This window comes from Pipistrellus kuhlii, unplaced genomic scaffold (assembly GCF_014108245.1).
Source record: "Pipistrellus kuhlii isolate mPipKuh1 unplaced genomic scaffold, mPipKuh1.p scaffold_m20_p_2, whole genome shotgun sequence".
Lineage (NCBI taxonomy): Eukaryota > Metazoa > Chordata > Mammalia > Chiroptera > Vespertilionidae > Pipistrellus > Pipistrellus kuhlii.
This window is the reverse complement of record NW_023425515.1, coordinates 83,900,596-83,925,885: the sequence shown is the minus strand read 5'-3', so window position 1 is coordinate 83,925,885 and position 25,290 is coordinate 83,900,596. Positions and strand designations below refer to the sequence as shown.

Sequence of the window (25,290 nt, the reverse complement as noted above, 5' to 3'; positions counted from 1 at the left end):
ATTCTGACACTTATAACTTTGACAAAGCCAACTACTTAACTTCTCTCTGCTTCAGTTTTTTCACCCATAAATGGGAAAAAAATGGTACTACTGCCTCAGAAGGATCATGTTATATATACTACTTTTTATTCTCAGGGCAAAAAAATGTAGCTGCCCATACAACAGCAAGATGCCTTTCACCTGTATGAAAAGTATGGTCACTGGTGCATGCAGAGTCTGGGATTGCGAGAGGATGTCTGACTGCCAATTTAGTCCCGACATCCCCCAAGGATTGCGAGAGTATGCAGGCTGGGCTGAAGGACGCCTCCTCCCCCTTGCATAAATTTCATGCACTGAGCCTCTCGTAAACTATAAAAGATTCACCTGGTTAATGAATGGATAAAAATGAGTGCAATATAAGAACAGTATCAGGTTAATTCCTGTGCTTACAATATTAGTCATTTTTATTATTGCTTATATCTTATTGATTATTTACATTCTTATATCTGTTTAATTTCAAAACAACCAACTTTTCTCCTTTCCAAAAGTTCCTTTCCTCATTAAGGATTATCTATCCATTTTCACTATAGTAGTAGTTTCATTCTCATAGTCTTCTTGTTCTCTCCCATAACATCTCATTAAGATTTCTTTTAAAGTTGTACAGAGATTTTAGAAATAGTTCAAAGATTCTTAAAATGTAAACATTAAGTTAAAATGACTGTTCAAAAACACATAAAATTCTTTTCATGAATAAGTGCTGGTCAGAGCCTACCATTTCTAAGGACACTCTTGTAAATTTTCAATCATTGGTAGGATTAATCCCACAAACACACCAACTGAATCTCAGTCAAAAGCATTTTGTAGGGAGTGAGATAATGTTGATTAGACAGTCATCACATATGGCCTCATTAAACAAATTTATAAAATATTTGGCCGGTGCTTACAAAGTCTAAAAGGATGTGACCCTGGAAGGCTTAGTACACTTGGGCTCTGAGCACATGCCTGGAGGAAAGAAATAGGTGAGATGAGAGAGCTTTAAATAAGTACCATGCATCGAATTAAATGCTATTATCAGTTCTATGGGGTAAGTACTATTATTATTTCCACTTTACAGAAAGCAACTGAGAAAAGCAACTGATTGGCCAAAGGTCACACAATTATCAGGTGCTGGAAATGGGTGGACACAGGCAATTTCACTGCAGTCCATACTGTATATACCTTGTGCTGTTGTTACCTGCTATTCAGGAAAACATGAAGCTAGCATGGCTCAGTGGTTGAGCATTGACTATGAACCAGGGGGTCACAGTTAAATTCCTGGTCGGGGCATATGCCCAGATTGTGGGCTCAATCCCAATCCCCAGTGTGGGATGTTTAAGTGGCAGCCGATCAATGAGTTTCTCTCATCATCGATAATTCTCTCTCTCCCTCTCTCTCTCCCTTCCTCTCTAAAGTTAATTTTTAAAAACAATTTTTTTTAAAGAGAAGACATGAAGACTCATGTCCTCTCAAATATAGGTAGGACTGGCATTGACATACAGTCAAAGCACAGTGCACAGGAAAAATATCACATGGTATCAACTATATATTAGATATCCTGGTGCAACATGGCAGTGCATTAAATAATCTTACTGGGAGGTAAACTCAAAGACAATTTGTTCTACCAGATGAATTATGAAAGGACAAACTTTTTAATTTGTTTACCTTGAAAGTAAAAAGAAATAATTGCTATATTTCTTATTTAGTATGAGTATGAAAAATTACAACATTGAAATCTTGGCTTTCTGTATGTCTATTTTGGAGAAGTGTCTATTTAGGTCCTTTGCTCATTTTTTTAAAAAAATTACATTGTTTGTCTTCCTTTTGTTAAGTTGTATGAGTTCCTTATATATTTTGGAAATTAACCCCTTCTCAGTTATCATTGGCAAATATGTTCTCCCATGCAGTGAGCTCCCTTTTCATTTTGTTGATGGTTTCTTTTGCTATGTAGAAGCTTTTTTATTTTGATATAGTCCCATTTGTTTATTTTCTCCTTAGCTTCCTCTGCCCTAGGAGATATATTGGTAAACACACTGCTATGAGACATGTCTGAGATTTTGCTGCCTATGGTTTCTTCTAGGATTTTTATGGCTTTACCATTCACATGTAAAGCTTTTATCCATTTTTAGTTTATTCTTGTGTATAGTGTAAGTTGGTGTATATACAGAAGGCCAAGAGAGACATGAAAAAATGCTCAAAGTCACTGACCATCAGAGAGATGCACATTAAAACCATAATGAGGTATCATCTCACACCTATCAGAATGGCTACATCAATAAATCAATAAATGACAAGTGCTATTGAAAATCTAGAGAAAAGGGAACCCTAGTACATTGCTGGTGGAAATGCAGACTCGTGCAGCCAATATGGAAACCGGTATGGAATTTCCTCAAAAACTTAAGTATGGAACTGCAATTTGATCTAATGATCCCACTTCTAGGAATATATCCTATGAAACTTGAAACCCCAATCAGAAAGAATGTATGCACCCCTATGTTCACAGCAGCAAAATTTATAATAGCTAATGGAAACAGCCCAAGTACCCTTCAGTAAATGAATGGGTAAAAAAGCTCTGGTACATTTACACCATGGAATACTATACAGCTGTTAAAAAGAAAGTTATGTTATTCTTTGAGATAGACTGGAAAGACCTGCGAAGTATTATGCTAAGCAAAATAAGCCAATCAGAGAAAGACAAATATCACATGATCTCACTCACAATGTGGAATCTAATGAACAAAATGAACTCATGAACAAAATAGATCCAGAGACACAGAAGCATGAAACAGACTGATGAATCTCAGAGGGAAGGCAGGTTCAGGGTTTTTGGGGGTTTGGGAATTAGCTGGTGAACTTATATGCTTATATGCAAACCCATGGATACCTACAATAGTGTGGTGAAGGCCTAGAAGGAGCAGGTGTGGATGGAAGAGTCAATGGGGGGAGAGGGAAGAGGGAGATGTATGTTATACTTTCAACAATAAAGATAAAATTTTAAAAAACAACATTGAGATCTGCTTGAATACTATTTCTTTAAAAAGCTTTTGAGATATATTCATTACATTCTTTAAACTGCAAACTGACGACTAGCCAAAAAGCACAGACATGTAACTTGTTCAAAGGTATATAACTTATAAATGGCAAATAATGAACTCACACATTCCAAAGTCTTTTTTATCCAAGTCAATATACAAAATAATTGTCACAACACGCAGCTAACAATCTGGTAGATGGACCCCAAATGAAAACACTAAATTTAGGATATTCCAATTAAAGATATTCTCTAATGCTTTGGAAAAAAAAAACAAACAAACAAAAAAAAAAACCCTAGCCCTGACCGTGTGGCTCAGTCGGTTGGAGAGTCTCCCCATACACCAAAAAGTCCAGGGTTTGGCTTCCAGTCAGGACACATACCCAAGTTGTGGGTTCCTCAGGTAGGGATTACAAAGAGAAAAATAATGCTATAGCAGTGCTCCAAGCACTAGCTTAATATAAAGTGACTACATGGATTTCTATATTCTAATGTCGTTTTGCATGAGGGGGGATGGAGAAGGTCTCTGGGACATTAAGGAGCTCTGTAACTGTGACTATGTATAATAAGTATCACTCATTAGGGTTATCTGATGTGGGGGGAAACAGCATACTCTGGAGAGTGAGAAAAGTTTTTTTTGTTGGTTTTTTTTTTGTTTGTTTGTTTTAAAGGCATTCAATAGAAACTATTTTGGGGTCTAAGTTGGTCTCTCTGTTAAAAAAATATATATATACATATATATATATACACACACACACACACACACACACACACACACACACACATATATATATATATATATATATATATATATATATATATATATAGAGAGAGAGAGAGAGAGAGAGAGAGAGAGAGAGAGAGAGAGTCTTATTCAAGCAGCCCTTTATTGCAACCAAATCATATTAGAATTAAAGAAGTTATATACAACTAATCAAAATCTACATATTTAAAAGAAGAAGAAGAAAATAAAGATTTGAGGATATCATTCTGTTTGGTAAAGCATCATGACTTAATGGCATGTGCTAAAGAATGGGATTTTGAGCAATTCTCAAGTGTGGTCCCTGTTCCAGCAACACTGGTTATCATCTGGGCACCTGTGAAAATGCAAATCCTCAGGCCCACCCAGGCCCAAGACCTACTGAACCAGACGTCCTGAAGTGTGTCTTTAACAAGCCAGCCAGTTGATTCTGACACACACTAAAGTTTGAGAACCAGTGTTTCAGGGCACTGTTACACGGGTTTTGTGGATGGTATGGATGTGGGGACTGGAGAGCATTTATGAGTAAAGACAACACCTAAGGTATGGTCATCACAGAGGGCAGCTGCGGTCATACACCTTAGCCCAACTGTGGTGGGAGGAGGGTAAGGTCAGGGAAAGGGGAGATCTAGGATCTGGGAGGTCGCCATGGTGAAGGATCTCCATGAGGATACTGAAATCACCAAAACTGTTTTTGCTTAAAACATTCTCTCAAAGATAAAACTTAAACCCTTTAATAGGTGCTTTTGTTCTCCCCATATTTTATTATTTTACCCTAAAATAATTTTTAGAAAAAATAAATTTTGATGCTATTATTGTTTTAAGAGCACACAGTTTACTAATGGTTGGCTTAAAAATACTTAACCAACTTACTAATTTTAAAAGTCTTTTTTCTAAAGCCCTCCTACTATTGTATAAAATATTTTTTTAAATTCCTTTCATTATTGTTATGACTCTACAGATAAAAGCTGGTTCATGCACATTCCTTTTTATCTGATGTTCCTATAGAATGTATTAAAAATATAAAGAATTAAATGTTTATTACAAAATGCTCACCATCATACAAAAATTAAATGATTAGAGCCAATACCTATATAGTCTTATTAAAATGGGAAGGAAATCACTTTTCTTAAACCCTAATTTAAATTTTAGGTATTTCAACTGTAGCCATCCAGTTACTTTTTGTTAGTGTTGCCCAATTTTTATATCCAAGAAAACCAGGTTAGAGCCTGGTTGCTATCAGCTGCAGATTCTCCTCAGTGTGCTTTTACATCCAGGCTACTCTATGTACATGCAGTGTTTTCACTCAAATTCTACTCTTCTTTTATGCAGACATTGTTGTCAAAGTAAAAATAGCATTAAAAGTGAAACTGGCATTTCATGATAACATGGACACCTTTCAAAAAGTGGCAAAATTTTAAGCCTCATAAAATAATGGCTCATTAACTCCAGATTTCTTTAGGACTTTACTTTGATTTCATCTGTTTATTATTGGAGTTTACAATGATATAAAATATGCCATTATGATTATACATTATTTATAGTAGCTGTATCTTTGAGTGTATGAGTGTATATTTATCAGCCATATCCTTCAATTTCCTTTTTGATTAACAATAAAACACTTTTTCTACGTTACAATGAATTAATGTATGAGACTTTTTAAAATAATGTGTTTCTAGAGCATAGCAACAAATAATATAAAGACAGATTAGTTACAGTTGATCTCAGAAGTATATGCTAGTAAAATAAGTTTCTAGCACAAGGTTAATTCTTATATTTCCTTTAAAATTTCCTTTTAAATGACTATGAAAATAAGTGCTGGTTGTTTTTCAAAATCAACACCCCCCCCCTTTTTTTTCTTTTAAAAATACAGAACCTGTTGAATTTTAGCAAGACAAATGGTCCTAAGCAAAAACCACAATTCCCAACATTCCTCATGAATAGGATGGCAAATGTGACTAAGATCTGGCCAAAAGTATGTATTAATGTCCTTAAAAGGGAATTATTTGATGTCATTTTCATCTTCTCTTTCTGCAGGATACATAGAGAGATGGTGAGCACTGTTTATTTTGTGGATAAACACTTGATGATAAGAGAACAATAGGATGGAGACCCCGGAACCAAGATGGCAGCATAGGTAAACACCAGTACTTGCTGCATCTCACAACCACAAAAAAAATTACAACTAAAAGACAGAATAACTATCATCCAGAACCGTGGGAAAGCTGGCTGAGTGGAAGTTCTACAACCAGAGGGGTAAAGAAGAAAGCACACTGAGACTGGGAAGAGATGAAGAGGTGTGGAATGGGCTGGCCCCCGGGTGTGCTTTTTTAATCGGCAGGGAGACACAAGCTCCCACTTGCTCTGAACTCCAGTTCCAGGCGAGAATCTGGGGGACTCAGACACATACAGGGAGAAGCTAGACTTTCTGGTACCAGGGCAGAAATAGAAGGGTGGCTTTCTTTCAGACAGAGATGCTCACAGCAGTCATTGTTCTTGCACTGGGACCTCTCCAGTGCAGGGTTGACTAGAAGCCATTGCTGTTTGCTCCACCGTGGAGATACTCTGAGACCCCACTCCATCCTATTTACAACCCCATCCAAGCTGTGTACAGTGGTTTTGCATATGAATGGCCTGTCTTAGCCTAAAACTTATCAAACAGGCAGCAGCTGGGTCAGGAAGTCCCAAAGCTAACAAAAGAAGGCCCAAGGCCTGCAGCAGCAGCTGCTGTGCTTCACAACTGGGCCTCATCTGGGCACTTCCAAATGGGATACAAAGAGGAGGAATCTTCAGATCTCTCTGAAGCTCCTGCTGGGTGGCCCCAGGCAGTGGCTGACTAACTTTGCACCTCCTTGGAGATCCAAGAGCCAGTAGACCCAGGGTCAATGTGAGACCATAACAGATTATAACTCTTTATATACATAAGAGACACACTCAAGGGGCAGACTCAGTGGGCACCGAAGCTCCACAGAAGTAAGTCCTTAGCCATAAGGATGTCTCCTGCACAGCAGCTCTTCCACTGTAGACACAGATGGTTCTCACAGCCAATTGATCTGGAGGTCAATTCCTCCCAGTGATATGAACAGCAATCAAGGCTCAACTACAACAAAACTGTGCACACAGCCCACAAAGGGGTGACCAAGATTGTTCATCTCAGGTAATTGGGGAAGCTGAGCCACAGGGCTCTATACACAAGACAACTCTATTAACTCAAAGAGACTTAGCAGCTCCTGAATACGTAGAAATAAACACAGGAAATCAGCCAAAATGCAGAGACAAGTAACATGTCACTAATGAAAGTAATGGAAGAAAGCAAAATGCTTGATATTGAGTTCAAAACCATGGTTATAAAGTTACTACAGAAACCTCCAAGAAACTTAGGAGGACCTTCAAGGATCTTGGTGAGAAAGCCAAAATAAATAGAAAAGGACCAGACAGAAATTAAGCATACATGACTGAAATAAAAGTAATAGAGAGAAATTCAACAGTGGAATAAAGGATCCCAAGAATCAAGTCAAAGATTTGAATCACGAAGAAGCAAAAAACAGTCAACCAGAAGAGAAAAAAGAAAAAAATAATCCAAAAAGTTGAAGATAGTGTAAGGAGCCTCTAGGACAACTTCAAGCATGTCATCATCTGAATTATGGGGGTTCCAGAAGAAGAGAGAGAGCAAGATATTGAAAACCAATTTTAAGAAATAATGACAGAAAACTTCCCCTACCTGGTGAATGAAATAGAGTTACAAGTCTAGGAAGTACAGAGAACCCCAAACAACAGGAATCCAAAGAGGACCACACTAAGACACATTATAATTAAAATGTCAAGGGCAAAAGACAAAGAGAGAATATTAAAAGCATCAAAAGAAAAACAATTAGTTACCTATAAGAGAGTACCCATATGACTGTTAGATTATTTCTCAACAAGAACTATGTAGGCAAGAAGAGAGTGACAAGAAATATTCAAAGTGATGAATAGCAAGAACCCACAATCAAGATTACATTACCCAGTAAAACCATCATTTAGAATTGAAGGTCACATAAAGAGATTCACAGACAAGAAAAAGCTAGAGTTCATCAACACCAAACCTGTATTATATGAAATGCTGAATGATATTCTAGAAGACGAAAATGAAGACAAAGAAGAAGAAAAAGTATGAGCAACAAAGTAACAAAAAATACATATTTATCAACAAGTAAATCTAAAAATCAAATGAATAAAAAATCTGATGAATAGAATAGACTGGTGAATGTAATAGAATCAGAGGCATGGAAATGGAGCAGAATGACAATTCTTGGGGAAGGGGGAAATGGTGGGTTTAGGGATGTGGGAAGAGATTGGACAAAGATCTTACACCTATGGATGAGGACAGTTGGGGGCAAAGGCCTGGTGTTGGGTGGGAATGGGGTAAAGGTGAGCTGTGGGGTGAAAAATAGGAACATCTGTAATAATCTGAACAATAAACATTAAAAAAAAGGAGCAACAGAATGTGAAGAAACTGTTTTGAACATATACACAGAGCAGACATAGCCAATCCATAAGCCCCTACTAACATGATCTTTTACTTCATAGAGAAACAAACCATCTGTCTTGTTTAAAATACTTATATTGTATCTTGGCCTTCAGTATGTTTACTTTGGCAAAGTGTCTATTTAGGTCCTTTGCCCACTTTTTAATTATATTGTTTGTCTTTCTTTTGTTAAGTTGTAAGAGTTCCTTATATATTTTGGAAATTAACCTCTTCTCAGAGTTATCATTGGCAAATATGTTCTCCCATGCAGTGAGCTCCCTTTTCATTTTGTTGATTGTTTCTTTTGTTGTGCAGAAGCTTTTTATTTTAATATAGTCCCATTTGTTTAGTTTCTCCTTAGTTTCCTCTGCCCGATGAGATGTATCAGTAAACACATTGCTATGAGACATGTCTGAGATTTTGCTGCCTATGGTTTCTTCTAGGATTTTTATGGCTTTACCACTTATTGAGGTATATTTAAAGCTTTTATCCATTTTTAGTTTATTCTTATGTATAGTATAAGTTGGTGTACATACAAAAGGCCAAGAGACACATGGAAAAATGCTCAAAATCACTAATCATCAGAGAGATTCAAATTTAAATCATCAGAGAGATTCACCTCACACTTGTCAGAATGGCTGCCATCAACAACTCAACAAATGACAAATGCTGGTGAAGAGATAGAGAAAAGGGGACCCTAGTACACTGCTGGTAGGAATGCAGATTAGTGCAACCATTATGGAAAGAAGTATGGAGTTTCCTCAAAAAAATTAAAAATGGAACTGCCACTTGATCCAGTGACCTCACTTCTAGAAATATATCCTAAGAAACCCGAAACACCAATCAGAAAGAATGTATGAACCCCTCTGTTCAGAGAAGCACAGTTTTCAATAGCTAAATTCTGCAAACAGTCCAAGTGCCTATCAGTAGATGACTGGATAAAAAAGCTATGGTACATTTATACCATGGAATACTATGCAGCAGTTTAAAAAAAAAAGGTGAAAGTATTTGCACACTAGGCATAGGGACTAGTCTACTAAAATGAAAATATACCTTTTAATGTTCTGGTTTACATAGCTATAAGTTAACTGTATATGTGTGTGTGTGTGTGTGATTAGCAATATCATGAGATCAAATGGTATCAATATGTGTGCATAGTCTCCTTTGAGGATTCTTACTGTAAACTGTCCTCACATTGATATCATAAGAAATAATGTCATCTACTAGTAATTAAGATTCTATGAAGTATCAAACTTGAAATGTTATATAGGTTGTATTTGTATGTATTTACACATATGCATGTAAATATATATACTTTTTACATGTGTTATATTGACTATCCCTAACAATTAAAATATACCAATTATTTTCTGTTTTCCCCAAGTTTATCACTGTCATTACTAGTTGCTAGATAGAAAACAAGTCATGTTAGGATTTGCAAAGGTTTATCATGTTAGCCAATGGCCATATTTTGCAGTGTTATTAAGAAATCACAGGAATGTAAAGTAAACTAAAAATTACAGCAACATAGCATAATGGTTAAGAACACAATCTCTATAGGTAGATGTCCTGGATTTGAATCCCAGCTCTACCAACTATCACTAGTAAACAAGTTATATAATCAGTATGCCTCTATTTCCTCATCTGAAAAATGGGATGGTAATAATAGGACCTGCTTGATAGGGTGTTAGGAGGACCAATTCAGTTATTATCCATAAAGTGTTTAAACCGGTACATAGGACACAGAAGGGCTATAAAATAATAAAAGGAAACAATAAAAAGAAACAAATCTGATACTTATAGCCTAGTTCAGTGGCCAGCAAACTCATTAATCAACAGAGCCAAATATCAACAGTACAACAATGGAAATTTCTTTTAAGAGCCAAATTTTTTAAACTTAAACTATACAGGTAGGTAGATTGTCATTAACTTAATTAGGGTACCTGGTTTTGTGGAAGAGCCACACTCAAGGGGTTAAAGAGCCACAATTTTTAGCATAAACCATTGGCCAAGTTTATGCTAAAAATTCTGCAAAATTGTTCAATGCACATTATAAATTATAAGTTATTTATGCAACCTGCATGTTTAAAGTAAAGAAAATAGAGAAACAAGAGGGGTTCAACAGGTTTCTGGGGATTTTTTTTTTCCTTGTCCGTATTGCTTATTTCTCAAGGTGACCTTTCTGGGAAAACGTATGTTATTGTTCTCTGAGCTGAGTATGATTAGTTTCTTCATCACACACAGCCAAATTAGGAAGGCTGCTGTGGTGCCCAGAAATCATCCGTTAAACAGAGTCAAAATTAATGATAATATTGAATTCCCTTTGTGTTTGAATTTCATCTATCCGCACGCAATTATAAATGAGCTTTCAAAGAAAGCTACCCATTAGCTGTTAATTGATAATGACTTCTGAAAGCTATTCCTATATTGCCATTGGTATCACCCCAACAACCTCCTACTTTCTGCAGGGCTTCCTTTCCTCACCCTGAGCCCTGCTGTGGATAATGCCATGCACAAAAATCAGGCTTACTCCTACTGAACTATTTCTTTTTCACCATAATTTATTTTACCTTGAATAAAATAGGTACAGATATTGTAACAGTAACAGATTTCTACTTCGTTGTGTCAAAAGTGAGGATTTTTCAAAGTTAGAATAAGTTTTCGATAAGGAAATGTCTGGAACAGAGATGATATGTTCTTCACCTGGAGAAAAACAACTCCTAACTATTAATTTTGGATAAGAGTGACATCACCCCAAAACTGGACTATTCTCCCTCTCTGGTACTCACCCTAAATGACTAAATATTCTAACCTCTTGCACATTCCATAGTAAGCCCACTTTATACTAGTAGTCTCCTAACTAACTGGTTCCAAACTACAAGGAAAAAAGAATTAAGCACTGTCCATCTATATATGTGATGTAAAGAAATTATAAAACAAATGTCAATCTTAATTTGAAATAATTAGAAGCCTTTATTTGAAGTTTTATGTATTTAATTCATATTCTTCTTCCCCAAAAAATGGCAGCTTATGATTTTCAAAATTTAATGCAATTATTCATAAATAAAATGAAAAAGAAAAACTAGTTTGAATAAAAATGGTCAGAAGGAGAGAAGGGCCAGAGGGCAAGGAGGCAAGATAATGGCACAGAACTCATGAGTAGGATGGTTATAGCAAAGTTACAAGTAGCTTAATTTTAGGTTTTCTGACAGACAAGAGAAAAATGGAAACCATAAGATAAAAATAAGCTTTTCAAATCTTCATGAGAAAACCAAACTTTCTCTTCCATTAAGTTTTCTATACAGTAACTCATAAGGATCTTTTTATTAAGAGTAACACAAAATGCTTAAGACTCATTAAAATGAGCTGCAATTTCCAAACTAATATTTATTTTTACTCTGACATCAACAGTATTCCCCCTATAGATAGCAATTCTGTTGGTCTCAAATGCCTGAACTCAAAGAATATAATTTAAAATTATGAATACACAGCTTTATAAATTTATTTCACTTTCTGTATAATATGGATATGCAAAAATATTTCCAGCAGTGGCAAATGCACTTATCTGATGGCCCCATCAATTTCATTGATGCAGCAAACACTTATTAACTAGATTCTATTAATCAAAATTACTAGGTCCCAAGGACACAAAGATTACTGAGACACTGTCCCTATCCTCAAAAAGTTTAGTCTAAAGCACATATCATCTTCATAAGTAAGGAGGGAACAGGCTCCAGAGACGTTTTTAGCAGGAGTTGTTGGTAAATAGAAACTCGAATTTGAAATTATGGAAAACTTCACCAGAAATAAATAAAACATAAGCTCTATATCAAAGTCCAGGAGTATGCCAGTCTATAAAAAACAGGGAAAACTGCTCCATGTAAAATGAATGTTGTCTTTTCATTTGCCTAGATATGACCAGATAGTATTTGAGAAACTGCAAGTAATTCAGTGTGAATAACATACTGAATTGTTATGGACTGAAAGTTTGTGACCCCTACCCCCATTGAAAAGGTATTAGGAGGTAAGGCCTATGGGAAATAATTAGGATTAAATGAGGTCATGAGGTGGAGCCTTCTGTCTGGAGAGAGCTGGCTTCATCTCTGCTCTGAGCCAGGAAAAATACAATGAAAAGTTAGCGGTTTGTAATCAGCTGAAGTTCCTCACTAGGCCTCCTCTAAACTCACCCCGATTTTAGACTTCAGCCTTCAGCACTGTGAGAATAAATGTCTGCTGTTTATTAACCACCTAGCCTCTGGTACTTCATTATGGGAGTCGGGACTGAGTGAGACAAGGATAATAAAAAGCAAAGCTAGAAAAGAGTCCAGAGGCCAGGGCATGGATGGCTTTGTATGACAAGCTAAGATGCATGGATTTCAGCACAGAGGCCAATGTTGTTCAATTATTTTAAAATGGAGAAATTGTTATTTAGATACAATCATACACAGGAGCCCAATTATAGAACAGAAAAAGGATTTCCTATTTCAAGAGAGTGAAAGGGAATCTGCAAACTAGCCAGGTCAGCTTCTTAATACACAGTTTAAAAACCCTGGTGATAATCAAACCAGGGGTGTGGAGAGCTCATCACAAAGGATTTAAAGCAGAAGAATAATATGAGCGGGTTTGAGATCTTAAAATGATAGCTATAATATGAAGATGGACTAGGGAAAAATGAGAGCCAGTTATGAGAATAAGACCACTTTAGGAAACTAGTAAGAAATAAAACCCTATATTAGGGCAGATGGTAGTAAAATTTTTAGAACATCGGGATAAAGAGAAAACACAAGTGACTATCAAGAGAACAGGCCAATTATGAGCAAAGGAGTAAGAATCAAATAATTAGGATTTTTATCAGCAACACTGGATATAAGACAAAATTGTTGTGATGTCTTCAACATGCTAAGAGTAAACAACTTTGAAACTAGCTACCTATAATAATATTAAATCCTAGACAAACTTTGAACTACATAAGGTCTCAAGGCACTGCTCAAAGAACTTCTATAGAATGTGCCATAGGAAAACAAAGTGCTAACAAGTGAGTTGCAGAAAACAGTGATTTCTGACAAGTTTGACTTGGCAGGTGGTACATAGCAAGAGGTTGTTATTTTTACACGTGGCATAACTAGAAATGACCACGCAGGAACTGCAGAATACTGAAATCCTATTATAGGCCATAACACTGTGGAACTCACTTAGGTGTTTATGTGAAATACTTATAAGAATATGTGATGCAGATAATTCATAATGGTAAGATATTTATTGCTTCATTCATAGTTCTTGAATGAAATCACCCATCATCAAGTAATTTGTACTACTTGATTTTATTAAATCAGAACAGGCAGATGGAAGACAATGATGGGAAATGAGGATATAGAAGAAGAAAAAAAATGTATCTGACAGTAAGTTCTTCTTTCTAGAAATCTTACCAAATAAGAGAAAGAAGAGCAACTTTAGGGTCCGTTAACAGTGAGTAATTTTTATTAATTAAAAATAGAAGACTTCAGCACTTTCATATAAAAAAGCTCTGACACCCAATTTCAGCTAGATGTCCTATAATTCAACCCAATAGTGACACTATCTACCTGTGCTCCTGACAGAAGGCTAGAGATTGGTGGGTCCAACAACCTGTCCTTGGGCTCCATCAATTTGCTAGAGTGGCTCACAGAACTTAGCAAAACATTCTACTGACTAGGTCCCTAGTTTACTGAAAGTGCAGATAACTCAGAAACAGCCAGATGGAAAAGGTGAGTAGAGCAAAGTACATGGAAAGGGCAGGGAGCTTCCATAATCTCTCTGAGCATTCCATTCTCCCATCTCCCTGCTCACCACACAGTAGCTCTTCAAACAGCAATCTTTTGGTTGTTATGAAAGCTTCCTTACATAGGCATGCATGAATAAATCACTGGCCTTTGGAAATTTGCTTTATCTTCTGGTCCTGAAGTCCAGGGGTGGGGGAAAATGTTCTGACTCCACTGATCATATGGCTGGTTCTCTCTAGCACCCGAACTTAGGTGATTTCCAAAGGCCACCTCAGTAACATAAAAAAGGCACCTTTGTTCTCTCACCACTTAGGATATTCCAAGGGTTTTAGGAGCTCCACGTCAGGAATGGGGTAAAAGACCAAATAAACATCTTACCTAATAATAGACAAACATGTACATTGACTGTATCTCCGCTATGCCACCAGCTAATCAGGAGTGATAAGCAAAAGTACATGGAAGTACATGGGGCAAAACACCTGCCCAATGGCGAGGATACAGGCTTTCTGCCCCACCCCAGGTCTCTGAGCGTGGGAAGGCAGGGCTGGAGCAGAAAGAAGCCTGAGCAGAAAGCGGCTGGGCTAGAGTGGAAAGGCAGTGCCCGCAGCCAGGGAAAGGAAAGCCCATTCTAGCACAAATCTTTGTGCCTCGAGCTTCTAGTTTATTATAAATCACAATACCACATAAATGCTCTTCAAGAGTATGAGTATTTGTTTGAAGAAAATGAGATCATTAAGGGTCAATGTCCTGAAGAAAGCACAGGTTAAAGAATACATTGGTCATTATTAAAAATAATTGAGGGTTTTTTCAGGTAATAAATAATGCAGGATTTAAGAAAAAGCAAAAATGAATATCTGTCAAATTTAGTAATTGTGTTGCTTTACAATCTTTTCAGAGTAAAATTTCCTGAAATAAATTCACAATTTTGTTTAGTTTACTCATACATCTGACACCTTTATAAATCAATCAATGTAAGTCAAACTGACCAGTGAAGCTACCCTAAAACTATGCCTTTGGAGATATTGATTTTAAGCTACTTTTTAAGAAACAAATGACTCAGAAAGCACCTTTGACCCTTCCCCTTTCTTGCCTAAGAAACTGAGACAGAAAGGCCTGCTCCAGGAAAGAATCCTAGGGTACCCACCTTACTTTAGATAAGAAGGATCCAGGTAGGGGCCAGGTGGCTAGAGCCCTCAGTGTCTGGATTGCTTAGCAATAGATTACCTTGCCTGTTCCTCTCTTCCAGTCAAGGGCATGTACCTTGGTTGCGGCACATCCCCTGTAGGGGGTGTGCAAGAAGCAGCTGATTGATGATTCTCTCTCATCAATGTTTCTAACTCTCTATCCCTCTCTCTTCCTCTCTGTAAAAAATCAATAAAATATTTTATTTTTTTTAAAAAAGAAAGAAAGAGCCGAAACCGGTTTGGCTCAGTGGTAGAGCATCGGTCTGCGGACTGAAGGGTCCCAGGTTCAATTCCGGTCAAGGGCATGTGCGTTGGTTGCGGGCTCATCCCTGGTAGGGGGTGTGCAAGAGGCAACTGGTTGATGTTTCTCTTTCATTGACATTTCTAGCTCTCTATCTATCTCCCTTCCTCTCTGTAAAAAAATCAATAAAAAAATTAAAAAAAAAAAAATATATATATATATACACATATATTTTTTTTTTAAAGGAAGGAAGGAAGGAAGGAAGGAAGGAAGGAAGGAAGGAAGGAAGGAAGGAAGGAAGGAAGGAAGGAAGGAAGGAAAAAATGTAGAGCAAGTTCAAAATATAATGCAACTCTCCCACTTTCTATTTCATCCTTCCTCTAGGCCAGTGGTCAGCAAACTCATTAGGCAACAGAGCAGCAAACTGAGGCTTATGAGCCTCATGTGGCTCACGAGCCACAGTTTGCCGACCACTGCTCTAGGCAAACAGAGTTAGTTACTCTGCACACTGGCAAGTAGTCTGCTTTGGAAATTCACAAATTTATGTTGTGTTTCCTATCAATATTCTGGAGAGCTTCAGAAGAAAAGAAAATGAATCAATTAGCAAGCCTTTTCTCTTATCTGCAGAGGAAGACCATTTCCTACTATGTTATTTAGGTTCATTGATATTCAAATTATATTTTACAAACACAAAGAATTATAATCTCTGTGGTAAGAAAAAGTGCATCTAATTCTAACTATGCATTCGTCCTCAAATTAGATGTTTTGGGATTTTAGAGACTGATTAAGTTGAACCAGGTACAGATGAAGTGAGTAAATAATTTTCTGTGGGTCATGGAGAAGAAAATCTTTATCACATATAATAATACGTAAAGACATGACAAGCAAGAAATAATCAGTGTTCTGAAAGGATGCTATCCCTCTGTTACTTCCCATTCATCACAGAATGAATAAACTGCTATCTCATGTTTTCCTCTTTATTTTTAAAACAAGTTCACCCCCTACACATATATTACAATTTAGTACAAGCATCATACATAAAGGATAGCACCTGACATATAACACACACTCAATAATTTTGTCAAATTTCAATGAAACAACTGAGGTGGTGTTTTTTTCATTTACGTTAAGGTGTATATATTTTTAAAAGTGAACAATAAATACCTTTACATAAATTAGTTTGTCTATGCATTTAGAAGAAAAAGTATTAAATACATGACTAATATATGCCTAATTATCCTTCAGAAACATAGTATTTTACTCTTTCCTTATATCTTTAAAGCTTTGAATGTTTAATTTACCTTATAATATTATTTTATTTTTCTGTTTGGTAAACTCACTAAAAAAAAAAAAAAAAATTGCAAAGAGCCCTTGGCTAGTGTGGCTCACTTGGTTGGAGCATTGTCCTCTGCACGAAAGGACCTGGGGTTTGATTTCCAATCAGAGCACATACAAAAATTATGGGTTCAATCCCTGGTTGGGGCATGTATGGGAGGTGACCAAATGATATTTCTCTCACATGGATCTAACTTACTTTCTCTTTCTCTCTCTTCTCTCTCTCTCTCTCTCTCTCTCTCTCTCTCTCTCTCTCTCTCTCTCTCTCTCTCTCTCTCTCTCTCTCTCTCTCTCTCTCTCTCTCCTCCTCCTCCTCCTCCTCCTCCTCCTCCTCCTCCTCCTCCTCCTCCCTCCCTCCCTCTCTAAAAAAAATAAATGCAAACATATCCTCAGGTGAGGGTTAAGAAAAATGTAATAAACATAGAGAAGAGACATTTAGATGACTCTAGAAGCAGTTAGGTATCATCTTTCAAAGTGTTCAATGGAGAAGACCAGGTGTTTTGCAGAGAAAGCAAAGCTGTTATTTCAAAGATGTTAATGTTTCTTTTTTGCTAACTGGTTACCAGATAATTCATAAGAGACACAGTCTCAAGTGAATTATAAAGGTCAATCCTTTGTGGAGTGAAATAAATTGTCAAATATAATTTAAAACAAGATTTTTAATTACCATGATAATCAACCTAGAGACAACTTCAGATTGAAAGGCCAAAAACCTCAGTTTGTGGATTTGTATAATTTAACCCATAGAAAGCATGATGTACCGTCCCCACAAGTAAAAAATATCACCATATTAACATTATAATAGCATCTAAATGTTTAATCAACATTTGAAACATCTAAACACTACAAATATTTTGTGGCTAAATTTCCTGTTATCTTCACAGAAAATTTTAGAGCATAAAATAATGAAGACAGATTACACAACAATCCATATCATACTTGTTTAACATGTCTTTGCCATTAAACACAGATTTTTAAAGCCAAGAGAAAATTTAAAAGCCACATTTATTTCTTATCTGATTATTGTATTTCACAGAGTAAAATAAATTCTGGATAAAAAGCATAGTTCACAGCATAGTATAGAAATCACATTAGTCTTTTGGGGCTTCCATAACCAAATACCACATACGGGGTGCTCGTGAACACAGAAATGGATTTGCCACAATTCTGGGGGATGGGAATCTGAGATGCGCTACCAGCATGGTTAAGTGAAGGACCTCTTCTGGGTCACAGACTTCTTAAAGCATCTTCACCTGGAGGAAAGGGCTGTGGATCTTTCTGAATCCTTTTTTGAAAAGCACTAGAAACCAATTCATGAGGGCTTTGTCATCAGGGACTATTCACCTCCCAAAGCTTCAGCTACTAGTACCATCGTATCAGGCACTAGGATTTCAACATAAAAAGTGGGCACGGGGCTTGGGGAAACACCATAGCAGACCGTAGCAGAAAGTGTAAAATATTTGAGGTCATATGGGAGAGGCATATGCCTACCATTATTCCAAATATATATCAATAACCATTCATTCCCAGTAATTATTATCCCCCATATGTAAAAACATCATACAAAATTAATTCATTCACTATGTAATGCAAAAAGTAGTAATGGTGTCAGAGCTCATAAAATTTTGTAATTTAAGCACTTTTAAGAATTAGTAAGTTTAGTTCTTAAAAAAACAAATAAACAAAAATGGCCATAAGACCTAAAGTGACAATGAGACCAGTGGTACTGAAATAGTTGCTTTGCCTCACTAGTTCCATAAAATCGGGCTTTATAAACCATAGAAAAATCAAGCTACTTGGTTTATTCCTGAAAAGACTGGATCTAAAAATGCTTTAACATTCAATAAAACTTCTGTGTGCCTACTCTGTGCCAGACACACTCCGGGGATGGAGGATACACGGAAGTATCAGCAAACAAAAGACCAAAGGCCCCTGCTCTTGTGGATCTTATACTAACCTGCAAAAGGGATTATTTATATTAAACTTAAATCCCTCTTATTGTATACTTAAGTTAATTTTTCTCCTTTTCACTACAGATTAAAAAGAACCTTGGCTGCCCATATCAAAATGTCTCTTTATTCTAGACAATATGCTATTCAGATAACTACAATATATTATGTGTGACAATGTTTCAGAAGTTTTCAGATACACTTATAATTTCATTATTTGTAAAAAAAAAAAAAAAAAAAAAAAAAAAAATCCCCTGCATAAACAAACGTGAAATCCATATTGATTTTAAATATACTTTAATTAACATTGAATTAATGTTGGTCAATAACAAATACCAATAAGAATAATGCTTCAGTCACAGGATTTATCATAATAAATGCTATGAATGCTATTGATTATCTATGGAAGGGAAAGCGAAACAAGGGACATAGAAATATTACATGATTATATAAGTAAAATCAAGTAAATGTCCAAGGATTTAGGTACCGTATTTTTCGGACCATAAGACGCACTTTTTTCCCCCCAGAAGTGGGGGGGAAAAGTCCCTGCATCTTATGGTCCAAATATAGCCTACACATATACTTTAAAAAAAAGGTTTTTTTACTTGCCCGGCTCTGTGTGGTCTCTGTGTGCTTGCCCGGCTCTAAAATGGTTCTAAATGCTGCTGTTTACTTTACATGGTTGATTACATGTGTTTATGACTGTGATGTTGGGTTTTAATGCACATAAAATATTTTAGGACACTATTTGTTTCAGAATCTTTTTTCTTCATTTCCCTTCTCTAAAAACTGGTGCGTCTTATGGTCCGGTGCGTCTTATGGTCCGAAAAATACGGTAACTTGTTATATAATCAAATGCTTAAATGTGTAACCCAGACTTTGGGACCCATCATCCCTAGACCTCCCGTAGAGGAGGCCATAGAGGCCTTGTGGGCTCTGCAGACTGTGAGGGGACTCCATGGCCAGCTAATAGCAAAGGAGTACACAAGGAGCTCAGGTGGCCCTACCACAGAACAAGAGAAACAAGAATCCCCATCTCAAAGCCTAGAAAGGGGAGAACCAGAAAAAGCGTGTCCCAAACTGCACATGTCCAGATCGCATCCTGCATTCATGTGGCTCATAAAATCAATTCTATCAAAAGTTTCCTTACAGGTAAAAATTCTCTCTGCATTTGCTGCTTTGAAGACAGCTTTCACTTTTCAATTACAGTTTCTGCTTTCTAAAGCTAATTTTTTACAATGATTCAATCACTCTATATACAAAGTTTCCAAAGTTGGTAACACAACTAAGTTTGGTACCTTTCCAACCAAACAGTTATAATCTAACACATTCAAATTTGTGGATACCCCTCTCTTAAATTTCCTCTACTGGAACATTTAAATTGTTTCTCCCACCAATGCATGCATCGGTTTACATTACCATATTTTAAATCAAACTTTGCACACTGGATTAAAAATAAATAAATTCAAATAAAAACAAGGGGGAGGGAAGGAGAAGTACCTTTAATTTGGATCCATGAGGTATCAGAGATTTGTCCTGCTTGGGCGGTATATACAGCTCCCATTTCCCATACTCCAGTTTTTTAAATGGGTATGAAAATGGATTCCAATCATCTAAAATATGAAAGAAGAAAGGTTAACAATATCATGATTAAACTGATATTTAATGAACTTCAAGTAAAGCATACCTACTTGTACCAAATCAAACTGCCTAAAAATTATTAAGTATAACAAGGTGTTAATCAAAAATTGTTACTAGCAATTTAGAAAAAGTTATTCTTAATTTATTTTTAAAATGTATTTAAAACTTTGGCTTTTGCATCTTAATATTAAAGATTATAACATTTTCCATTATACTTTCAACTCTAATCCTTCTATTAATAAATGGAATGTAAAGGAAAACAGTGGGCACTTCTTAAAGAAATACCATCAACAAAGAGAGATAATATGGTAGAAAAAAAAAACAACAAAAAAAAAACAGAAAAACATTCTAGGCAATTAGATAAGATACCTGTTATGGTAGAAAAAAATGATGAAAAAAAACCCTCAAAATCCTATTACATTTACTCAAAGTCACAAGCATGTGACAGAACTGAGTTAAAATCTAAAGAAATGCCTGAAGCAAGAAAGGCAGAGGTAATAAACAATAGAGGGCAAAGGAAAGACAGGTTAAAGATCCTGGAACAAAGTCAAATTGAGCAACAACAGACTCAGGCACACACAGTAACCTATATAATGGAGGTGGCATTAAAATCAGTGAACAAAGGACACACCATTATCAAGTGGGGCTGGTTATCCTTATGGGGATAAACAAATGAGTCTGGACCTAAGGATATGCCAAAGAATCACTGTAACAGATTAATGTTTAGATATGACAGGCAAGAGGGTGCCCTCTTGGCTCCGGAGCAGCAGCAGCTGGCGATCTCAGCCTAGTCGGAAAGTTTCAGGGGAAATTTAGATTCCTCCCAGCCTGGGACTTGGGGCTTTAACTAGGGTAGCTCTCAATTTCTCCTGCTCTGCACTTCATTTGTGGTGAAGATCTCATCCTGATAGAGAATTTTTGGACTGGATCCCGGATTCTTTGTCCACCAGAGTCGGAGAAGAGATCCACAGACAGAAGGTGGTATAGCAAAGGTGGAGGATTATTGAAGAACACTTACAGACTCCCACATGGGGAGGGGAAAGAGTCCCACTGACTTCCTGTTTCCATGATTTATAAAGGCTGTAGTTCCACAACCCAAAGTACCAGAGCCCTGTCCCGTGAAATACCCAGCTGTGAAAGGCAGCAGGGCTGCTGGCTGCAGGGGAATCTAGAGCCAGTAGACCAGAGCCAGTGGGGGAGAGAGCCACAGTGCTTGAGGAGAGGCTGGGGTGGGAAACCTTGAGGGAGACAAGGAAAAGCGGGAGCCAGGAGCATTTGTTCAAAGGCTCTAAAACCAAAATGGCCATTCTCCCTTCCCCCACTCTCTAGTAGCCACAGGACAGGAAAAGAAAAAAATCCACCCTAGGTAATACAGCCTGCCCCACTCTCAGGCGCCCGGCTTGAAACACCCTGCAATTCCAACTTTTCAGAGGAAACAAAAGCAGAGGCCAAGCCTACCACTTTGAACAGTCTCAGGAGCCTGAGCGAGTGGATGGGGGGAAGACTCTTCCGACCCACTGTCCTGGGAACCAGACTGGGACATCCCCCTACAGGAGAGCTGACAAATACTCCAGGTTTCCAATGACCCCACTGGTCTCCACGAAAGGATCTCTGTCAGCAGAGGACAGAGCAATATTTAGGCCACTCGCAGAAGACTGCTCTGGGACAGGGAAGCACACCCACCATGTTCCCTGTGTGTCAAAGAGCCACTTCCCCAGCTAAAGCCCTTTAAGAAACAGACTTCTGAGTAACTAAGATTAACAGCTGACTAGCAGGAAAACCTGGGCAGAGGTGAAGCCCTGGGAACAGGGGAAGGTTTCTGGGCCCCATGCAGCTAACAAACCCATTTAACATGGCAGATTGTCCCCTCTTAATTGGCAGCCAGGTCCTGAAGAGACAGATAAAACTGTGGATAAATATGTGGGGATCAATTGGAACTTCAAGCAGAGGACAGTTCCTGTCAGAGCTTCCTAAGTATCCCACAGGAAGCACAGAATTGGCAGACAAAACAAAAGAGTGAGATTGAAAGCATGTCCCCATGGGGCTCTAAACTAAGATGACCAGACATCCCGCTTTTTGCGGGACAGTCCCGATTTTTAACAATTTGTTCCGCGCCCCACTGCATTTTATTTTTTAAAATAAATCTTTATTGTTCATATTATTACAAATGTTCTTCATTTTCCCCTCCTCCATTGCTCCCCTCCACCAGGTTCCCACCCCACCCTCTGCCCTTTCCCCACCCCACATTGTCCTCATCCATAGGTGCACAGTTTATGTTCAGTCTCTTCCCGCATCCCCCACTCACCTTTTCCCTGAGAATCGTCAGTTCACTCCCCTTCCATACCTCTGATTCTAATAATTAAAAAAGTCCTGATTTTTGGAAAGAATGCACGACAAGCTAGGGAACGGCAGAAGTATGGGAAGGGAATATACGGTTTTTGGCGGCCATGTGGCTATTTAGTCAAGATATGAGTTTTATATTATTTTTGATAATCTTATAATGTTAACCTTTAATAATAACAAATAATTGTTGAGAACTGATTATCGAGAACTGCTTATCAAAGTTTGCATTGTTGATCAGTTAGAATTGTGGAAAAAGTGCTGTCCTTACCAGGAACTAATGCTGTGACGGAACGCATTTTTTCTATGGTAAATAAAATGTGGACATCAGAAAAATCATAATAAAGTGTTGAGACTTTGAAAGCCATTTTATTTGTAAAATATAATTTAACAAATTGTTGTGAAAAATTTCATGACCTTTTAAACAACGACAGCAATCTACTAAAAAAAAAATTTTCACTCAAATGAGAAATATGCTAAAGAATAAAATAATACTATACATATTTTTTATTTATTATATTTGTAAATTGTACTTACGTTGACATTTTAAAAAATATATTGCAATACTATTTTTGCGTTCTATGAAAAATGTTGTTGCTCCATATAGACCAAATTTTTAATCAAGAACTCCACCCCCCACCCCCATTCAATGGTGTCCCGCTTTACCAATGTTAAAATCTGATCACCTTAAGAAACATTTCATTTCAATAACGGTCCTTCTAAATATTTCTCTACATCCCATCATGAAGACAATGTGAAAATGTCTAAAGTCACTCTATCTTCAGGAACAGATCAACAGGCTGTTATTATACTCTCCTTTCCCAAATATATCTCAACTATTGATGGTATAACATCCCTTTACCAAAGTAAAGAACTTAAGGCCTAGAGAGAGAAAAAAGAAACTTGACTTATGCCGAAAACCAATTACTGTTTCACTAATAGAGAGATAAGGACAGGAAGCCAGGAAGGCTGTCAACAACATTAATTGCTCTAACCACTTACCTTTAGTTGGGACATTGTTAGCTGAAGTAGCCCGCACTGTTTGTCCTTTGTAAATTTCTGTTATTTCCTGCCTAAGCACTATGGGTGTTTTCCCCATAGCCTCAATAAAAGGGGATGGCAGGGCCAGAGCAGTGGGTAGTTCTCCCACTAGAGTTGGACTACCACCTGGCCCCACATATCACTAAATTAAATCTCTTCTAGTCTCTTTTCATTTGTGTGGGGCTCTTCTCCAGAACTAGAACCCTGCACTGGGACCCTGAACCACGTGGGATGTGAAAGGAGATCCCACAGACCTATGAATATCTGAGTCTTGAAACACTATAAATGTACTGAAACTATTTTTAAGCGAATCACTTAATCACATTAAGACAAGCAGCAGATCGGTTCCTGATTTGTTAGATATGAAAATAAAGAGTACAGTTCATTAGTTCATTCATTCACTCATTAAATATATATTGAATGCTTAATGCAGGCCCTGCTCAATTCAAAGCAAAAATTAGCATTCAGACCAATACCCACAGCTCAAAAAATGTTAACTTAAATAACAGTCCATCAAAATTAGTACCGTATTTTTCGGACGATAAGACGCACCAGACCATAAGACGCACCAGTTTTTAGAGAAGGGAAATGAAGAAAAAAAGATTCTGAAACAAATAGTGTCCTAAAATATTTTATGTGCATTAAAACCCAACATCACAGTCATAAACGCATGTAATCAACCCTGTAAAGTAAACAGCAGCATTTAGAACCATTTTAGAGGCGGGCAAGCACACAGAGACCACACAGAGCCGGGCAAGTAAAAAAACTTTTTTTTTAAAGTATATGTGTAGGCTATATTTGGACCATAAGACGCAGGGACTTTTTCCCCCCACTTCTGGGGGAAAAAAGTGCATCTTATGGTCCGAAAAATACGGTACTAAATATAGTAATACAGGATACACTAAAATTCAATAGTAAATAAGAATTTGTTAGTTTTAAAGTGAAACCTCAATTATATGGGAAATTTACATACATCAATTTATTTAAAAGCTGTTACCAGTACTATAAAAATAAATGTGCTCTGAAAAATTACTTTTTAATATCAGCTGAATTAGTTTTTCAGCTTGCAGTCACTTAAGTTTTAAATCTATTTTAAAAAGTATTAGATCTATATAAAGAAAAATATGTTAACTGAAACATTTTCTTTTTATAATATCTTATAGATCTAAATATCCTAAAGCTTACTGATTCTATACTGAAAAAAAAAAAAAAAAAAAATTATCATCTTCAAGAGGCCATTTTATTACCATCTCTCTTCCTCACGGTAATTCAGCTGTTGGCTTTACTACAGGTAGATTTTTCTTGCCAAACCTTAGCCTTAAAAGCAAAATATAGAAAACCTTCACATATGCCCCAAAAGAAAGTCCCTTCTACCAACCATTAGGAGTAATGTAGAATATGCTAAAGATTTATTGTGTTTGTCCAGGCAAATATGCATGAAACAAGATTTTTGCATTAGACAATTTTTTATCCAAGTAAATCACTCT

The 25,290-nt window shown here is 36.9% G+C and overlaps 1 protein-coding gene across 2 annotated transcripts in view; it reads right to left on the bottom strand.

Annotated features, from left to right (window-relative positions):
- The window catches only part of GBE1 (1,4-alpha-glucan branching enzyme 1), a 285,247-nt gene that overhangs the window by 173,924 nt on the left and 86,033 nt on the right, over positions 1–25,290 (bottom strand). For both annotated transcript variants that reach the window (XM_045584062.1, XM_036444398.2), the window contains exon 3: positions 20,282–20,394. In XM_045584062.1, coding sequence (XP_045440018.1) covers positions 20,282–20,394 — 113 coding nt within the window. The remainder of the gene's footprint in view (positions 1–20,281; positions 20,395–25,290) is intronic.